The sequence below is a fragment of the Dipodomys ordii genome, unplaced genomic scaffold, assembly GCF_000151885.1.
Source record: "Dipodomys ordii isolate 6190 unplaced genomic scaffold, Dord_2.0 Scaffold6, whole genome shotgun sequence".
In the NCBI taxonomy this organism is placed as follows: domain Eukaryota; kingdom Metazoa; phylum Chordata; class Mammalia; order Rodentia; family Heteromyidae; genus Dipodomys; species Dipodomys ordii.
Window position 1 is genome coordinate 3,542,478 of NW_012267222.1, and position 7,087 is coordinate 3,549,564.

At 53.5% G+C, this 7,087-nt stretch overlaps 1 protein-coding gene across 1 annotated transcript in view; it reads left to right on the top strand.

The window, feature by feature from the left end:
* The window catches only part of Phf13 (PHD finger protein 13), an 8,222-nt gene extending 1,283 nt beyond the window's left edge, over positions 1 to 6,939 (top strand). The window contains exons 2-4 of the mRNA XM_013031678.1: positions 967 to 1,068; positions 3,666 to 4,200; positions 4,557 to 6,939. Coding sequence (XP_012887132.1) covers positions 967 to 1,068; positions 3,666 to 4,200; positions 4,557 to 4,783 — 864 coding nt within the window. The 3' untranslated portion in view covers positions 4,784 to 6,939. The remainder of the gene's footprint in view (positions 1 to 966; positions 1,069 to 3,665; positions 4,201 to 4,556) is intronic.
* The last annotated feature ends 148 nt before the right edge of the window (positions 6,940 to 7,087 follow it).

Here is a 7,087-nt window from a genome sequence, read left to right on the forward strand (position 1 = left end):
CCCGTCTCCGCCCCGCCGCGGGTGCGGGGCCTCCGCCCCCCGTCCTTGGGCCCCGCCAAGTTAAAGTTGTCCCCGAGTTTGGGGCGGCGGGAGCGCGGGGCGGGGGCGAGCGCGGTGCCGGGCGCGCGGCGAGCATTTCCGAAGTGCAGCTTTGCGGGGCGTGTTGCGGGCTCTTCCCCGCCCCGCCACGGGAGGGGCCTGTGGGAGCTCCTCGGCCTGGCCCGCAGCCTAGGGCCTGGCCCAAACGCCCGGGGAGGCTCGGAGGGCAGTGGGGGGGGGGCGGACCGAGCACCCGGGGCGAGGGCCGCACAGCCTCGCCCTCGGGACAAAATCTGGGTGGGTGCTCCCGCGTCCGATGGCGGTGGAACTCGGGGGCAGAACCCTACGTGTGCGCCCAAACAGCGGGAACGTTCCGCCGCCGCCTCCCGAGAGGCCGGAAGCCGGCTTGCCCCGCATCCCCACCGGACCCTGCGGGGGGGGGGAAGTGTCCCCGGGCAGTGGGGCCGCGCCCTCCCCCGCCCTGGCTGCGTGGGGGTTGAGGAGGCCGGAGGATAAGCGATTCCGGGTTTGGAATCACTGCTTGCGCTTTTCATACAGCTGCTGGAGGAGTTTCTTTTCAAAATGGAAAATCTGTAACAAAAACGTGGTTAATAGAACTCCCGATAGGCCTGCAGGGACCAATAGATAAGGTAAAAAAATGCTGTTTGGGCACCTGGAGCTGGACTTTCTGTACAGGCTTTTATCTTTTAGCTAGTTTCCAGTGTTCTTGGCACAACAATCTGAATACTCCTCGTCTACCCTTCTGAAGACTTTTTTCTTGATCTGAACTTTGCTTATCTTGTTTTCTAGACTGTAAGTCCAGCAGCATTCTGGGTGATCAGTAGGAGTTTCAGCTTGCTTCCTTGTTTGTGGGATTCCACTTTGGAACCTCTCCTTCACCCCAATCCCTTGTCTCCCCTTTAACAGGAGTACTCTCCCGGTTACAAGAGGCGGAGGACTGTGGAGGATTTCAACAAATTCTGCACCTTCGTCTTGGCTTATGCTGGCTATATCCCATATCCGAAGGAGGTAATGTGCGGGCGTGAGACCCGCTTCTCCTGATTAAGTGCCCTCCCTGGGACCAGTGGGGTCTGGGAGGGTTTGTTTGCTGGCTGTGACCTCAGGCAATAGTCTGGCTAGAATCAGTTTCTTGTGAGCTTAGCTCTAGTGGGAGTGGTTCTTAAAGCTTTGATGGTCTGTCACGCTTGGTCTGGAGGCATAGCTGAAGCGATAGCGTACCTGTCTAGCAAGTGGAAGGCCCTGAATTCACCCCCCCATGGTCCTCCCTAAACGCCAAAAACTAAACAACAACAAAAATCCTTTTAAGAAAAATAAAAACAGACCTTGCAGGCTTGTCCACTAATGACCAAATTCAAAATTATTGGAGAACGTTTGCTACTGCTTGCGCTTAAGAGTGGCCAGTGATCCTGTAGCCAGCCGCTGTTAGGGACGCTGTAGAGGATAGGTAGGGGCTAGTTCTCACCCCCATTTTGAAGATGAGCACGTGTGAGAGGTAGAGAGGGAGCTGGGGTAAGCCTACCCCATGTGTAAGTCTTTAGGGATCCTACAGTATCTATGCCCCAAATCTTAGGTGAATAGAGGTTACTTTGCCTTAATGAGAAAGCTGTGGGCCTTTGGGCCAGAACTGTGGTGGGGCTCAGACTTCACTGGTTTCATTCATGTTATACTAGCTGGATCTAGTGATTTCAGGAGGCAGAATTAAGGCATTGGTTTGTTCTTCACTTGCTAGGTGGTAGGTAAGCTGCTTTGTACCACATAGAATGTTGCCCCTATTGGCAATTAATGCACTTGAGTGATAAGAGCAGAGAGCTTAGCTTGCGGCTTTGGATAGTAATTGCCTACTTTGACTTTGTATTTAGGATGTCTCCAGGTTTTGTATCTTTTTTTGTTGTTGGTCATGGGGCTTGAACTCTTGGTTTTTGCGCTGTCCCTGCGCTCTTCAGCTCAAGGTGAGCACTCTACTACTTGAGTCACAACACCACTTCCGGTTTTCTAGTGGTTTATTGGAGATAAAAGTCTCACAGACTTTTCTGCCTGGGCTGGCTTTGAACCATGATCCTCAGATATCAGCCTTTTCAGTAGCTAGGATTACAAGTGCGAGCCACGTTTTTTTTTTTTTTTTTGGTTGGTCTTGGGGGCTGAACTCTGAGCCTGGGCCTGTCCCTCAGCTCTTCAGCTCAAGGCTAGCGCTCTACCACTGAGCCACAGCGCCACTTCCGGCTTTTTTCTGCTTAGTGGTACTGAGGAATCCAACCCAGGGCCTCGTGCATGTGAGACAAGCACTCTTATCACTGAGCCACCTTCCCAACCCCCATTTTTTAAAAAAATCGATCCTGGGGCTTGAAATTGGGGCCTGGGCACTGTCCCTGAGCTTTTACTCAAGGCTAGTTTTCTACCACTATGAGCCAAAAGCTCCATTTCTTGTTTTCTGGTGTTTAATTAGAGATAAGAGTCATGGACCTTCCTGCTCCAGTTGGCTTCAAACCTTAACCCTCAGATCTCCTCCCGAGTAGCTAGGATCACAGGCCTGAGCCACCAGTGCCCAGCCTCTGTAACTTTTTTTAAAACTAAGAGTTCTTGCCGGGCACCAGTGGCTCATGCCAGTAATCCTAGCTACCCAGGAGGCTGAGATCTGAGGATCATGGTTCAACGCCAGCCTTGGCAGGAAAGACCATGAGATTCCTATCTCCAATAAACCACCAGAAAATCAGAAGTGACTGTAGCTCAAGTGGCAGAGTGCTTGCCTCGAGCTGAAGAGATGAGGGACAGCGCCCAGGCTCAGAGTTCAAGCCCCACAACTGACCAAAAAAAAAAAGAAAAAGAAAAAGAGAAAAGCAAACTAGAGTTCTCAAAACTAATTTAATCACTTAAATCTTGCCTTCCGGTGCCTGTGATCCTAGCTACTTAGGAGTCTGAGATCTCAGGATTTAGGTTGAAAGCCAGCCTGAGCAGGAAAGTAGTCCATGAGACTCTTATCTCCAATTAATCATCAGAAAACCTAAAGTGGCCTTGTGGCTCAAATGGTAGAGCATTTGCCTTGAGCTGAAGAGCTCAGGAACAGTGCCCAGGCCCAGAGTTCAATCCCCACAACCGACCAAAAAAAAAATTTTGCCTGGTGCCAGTGGTTTACATGTATAATCCTGGCTACTTAAGAAGAATTAGGGTTCATCCCAGTTAGAAATGTTTCCTAGACTGCATCTCTAAAATAACTAGCAAAAAGCAGGGCTGAGGTATGGCGTAAGTGGTAGAGCTATGCAAGGCAGTGAGTTCAAACCCCCGGTAATGTCCACAGAAACATCTCTTTGGAGGACAAGTAGATGAAGAAAGTGTATAATCTGAAAAACAAAAGAAATGGAGATTTTCAGATCTACATCCTCCTGTTTGGGAAGAAGCCCAGGGCCTCCTCGGATTCTAGGCAGGTGCTTCCCACTGAGCCCTGCCTGCCTCCGCTTTCCTCCCGAGTCTGGGGCAGAGGCTGAGGGCCTTTCTGTGCCACATCGAACTGCTAGTAAGGCTGCTTCTCCAGATGATGTTGAGACGAGGCTTGGTGGGGGTGGGCAGTCCTGGACACCCAGGGCAGGGAGTGACAGGGTCTCTCCTCGCAGGAGCTCCCTCTGAGGAGCAGCCCCAGCCCCGCCAATAGTACTGCTGGCACCGTGGACAGCGACGGTTGGGACGCCGGCTTCTCCGACATTGCGTCTTCAGTGCCCTTGCCTGTGTCCGACCACTGCTTTGGCCACCTGCAGCCCACCCTCCTGCAGAGAGCCAAGCCAAGCAACTTCCTGCTGGACAGAAAGAAAACGGACAAGCTGAAGAAGAAGAAGAGGAGGAAGCGAAGGGATAGTGATGTGCCTGCCAAGGAGGGGTACAGGGGGGGCTTGCTGAAGCTGGAAGCCGCCGATCCCTATGTGGAAGCCCCTACAAGCCCTGCCCTGCAGGAGATTCCTCAGGCCCCCGGTGACCCCTGCTCGGGTTGGGACTCTGACACCCCCTCCAGTGGCTCTTGTGCCACGGTGTCACCCGATCAGGCCAAAGAAATAAAAACTGAAGGCAAGCGGACTATTGTCCGGCAGGGAAAGCAGGTGGTATTCCGCGATGAGGACAGCACTGGCAACGACGAGGACATCATGGTGGATTCAGGTGAGTGTCCCTCGGGGGACGGGACCACCTGTGCGCTTTCTTGGAGGGTGACTGCCGTCCTCAGGGACAGGGTGCAGGGAGGAGACAAGGAGGCAGCAGCCCGGTGCCTCCACCGACATCAGCACCTACAGAGGTGTTGCTCATGAGTGCATGTTTTGCGGGAAACACCCTATCCCCCACATCGCTGCCTTGCAATGCACTGGCTGCGTGTTGTGAGAGGTGTGAGCGTGTGTAGAAGTTGGGGAATGGATTCCAGTCACACTTGGCTGCCCTGTCTGGATGTACAACTCTGGGGGGAGGGGGCCCCTCAAAAGTCTTCCCCCCCTTCTTTACTATGAGTTTGTTTCACTCTCCAGATGATGATTCCTGGGACCTGGTGACCTGCTTCTGCATGAAGCCGTTTGCGGGCCGCCCCATGATAGAGTGTAACGAGTGTCACACCTGGATTCACCTGTCCTGCGCGAAGATCCGCAAGTCCAACGTTCCAGAGGTGTTTGTCTGCCAAAAGTGCCGGGACTCCAAGTTCGACATCCGCCGATCCAACCGCTCCCGAATGGGCTCCCGGAAGCTGTTTCTGGATTGACTGTGGGCTGGTGAGGAGCTTCCAGGAGAGGGACTGGAAGAGCCGGGCTCTGTGGCCCTTCTTGGTTGATTACAGAACTCCCAGCTCTGGTGCAGACAGATCCTGCCATTCAGGTGCCTAAGCAAAAGGACAGGCTGTCTGGAGGTAGAGACAACTTAGCCATCGCCCGAACAGAACCTTAGCTGGCCAAGCTGCTGCCAGAGTTGTGCACGCGGCAGTGGAGGTTTGGTTTCACTTGCCTGAAAGGGAGGGCGCGTGGACCTCTCCGAGTTTAGCTGGTGTTAACCTGCCGCCCTGTGGGACCTGAGAGTGGTGACTGGTTATCCTGCCTCTGTCTGGTGGGGAGAGATGGTCACTTTCCCTCCCTGACAATGAACAGCCATATGTGTGAGTTTCTTCTCCAGTGTCTGTCTACCATTAGTGTCCAAGTTGCTCCTTCCTTCCCAGTCCCCACTCCCTCCCCTACCTTGGCTGCTCCTGTGGCCGGGGAAGCCCCAGGGTGCTGGGTTGCTCGGTGATTCTTTGGCTTCCCGTTGTTTAAAGGGACAGTTTGTGGCCACCTCTGAAAAGGGGGTTGAGGAGGCCTGTGTTTGACTCCTGTTTTGCACGATGTTAAAAAACCTGTTGTTTTGCACGATGCAGCCGAAGTACTGGCCGTATCTCTCTCCCTGGGTCCTCTTCTCTCTTGGTGGTGGACAGGCCTGGGGGGTCCTGGAAGGACAAGCTGTTCTCCAGTACCCCCTTGTCCTGTCCTCTGTTGCAGCAGTGACCCACAGACTAGACATGAGTGCTGTTCCTATAGTAATGTGGTGAGAACCGCTGCGAGGAGCTGCCGTGATCATTACTGTGTTGATTGCAAGATGAGTCCTGGCTGCAGGCTGGCCTGCGACTCCACAGGGCAAGGTTGGGACTTCATCCCCCTTCTGATTTGAATTCGTGAGTAGGTAGTAATGCCAACACTGGCCTCAGGAATGTGTTGAACCATGCACAGGTCTGCACTAGGGTCCTGGCCTGGAATCCCCCCCCCCCTTTGAGGTGTAGGTCTGGAGAAACTAAGGAGTTAGCACCTGACATCAGCCCCCTTCCCACCCCCCCAGAACTCTGCCCTCAGTACACTGGTGCTTCTGGGGCTTGAGGAGGGCTCTGTGCTCCACGTTGTCATTGCTCTTCAGATCAAGTACTTGTTCTCAACTGTGTTTGTAAGAGAAGGGTGGGTGTGTTCTAAGCCTTGTTTCTTGTCAGGCATGGAAAGGGAAGAATGCCCACGCTGGTCATATTTATTTGCTCTAACTTATTTGCCGTAGGATGGGCCCAGGTGTCCCTGCTGGTGACCTTAGCAGGCCACCAGCCCACCTCCCTGCTCGCACCCAAACACCAGGGGGCGCTGATCTGGCTAAGGGTAGCCATGTTTTGTCCTAATTTCTCTCTCGCTTGTCCAGTCAGCTAGCTGTCTTAGCTTTCAAAACTCTTGTTGCTTATTAAAGTAGAAATAGTTTCCGAAGCTCGAGTTTATTGTGAAGATCCCAAGGGAGAATTCTGTAGAGAAAAATAGCTGTTTTAGAAACAATGTGGGGCCCAAGGCTGTTGTGGGTGACTGGGCACAGTCACCCAGGACAAGCTGGGGGAAGAATTTGCCAAAGCTCTGCCCCGTGACAGCCTGTCCAGTGTCTTCACCATGAGAATAACCAAAGTTCCAAAGTGTTTCTTTTCTTTTTTTAAAGCTCTGTGGGGTTTTAAAAGTGCATTTACGAATCCACGGGGTTTAGAGCAGAGCGGCCAGCCCTGGTGCTCGGTGGCTGGCAGTTGGACGTCTCCTCTCCACTTCTGTTCCTTGCTTTTGCTTTTTTTGGTTTAACAGGTCTACCCCTGTGGGCATGTCTGGCAGACACCTGGGCTTGGGGGTAGACTGAGCTGGGCAGCTGTCATCAGCTTCTTTATGCATAAAGTAGGCATGACCCATCTAGGGGCTCCTGGTGGGTGGTGAGTGAAGCGGGGAGAGGGAAAGGTGTCCCCCACAGTAGGCCTCTCCCACGGGCTCTGACCAGGCCAGTCACTGACCATCGTTTACATGGTTCTGTGTAATTAAAGTTTATGTGTATATAGCAAGCTGTTTCTGTGAAACTGTATATTTTGTAAATAAAGATATTACTACTTTGCTCCTGTGTCCGGCCGCAGGTGTGTGTGCGCCCCCCTGACCCTGCGGCCCCCCACCTGCCCTGGCCGCCGCGGGCCTGGCGCTCTTAACCCCTACCTGCCCTGGCCGCCGCGGGCCTGGCGCTCTTAACCCCTACCTGCCCTGGCCGC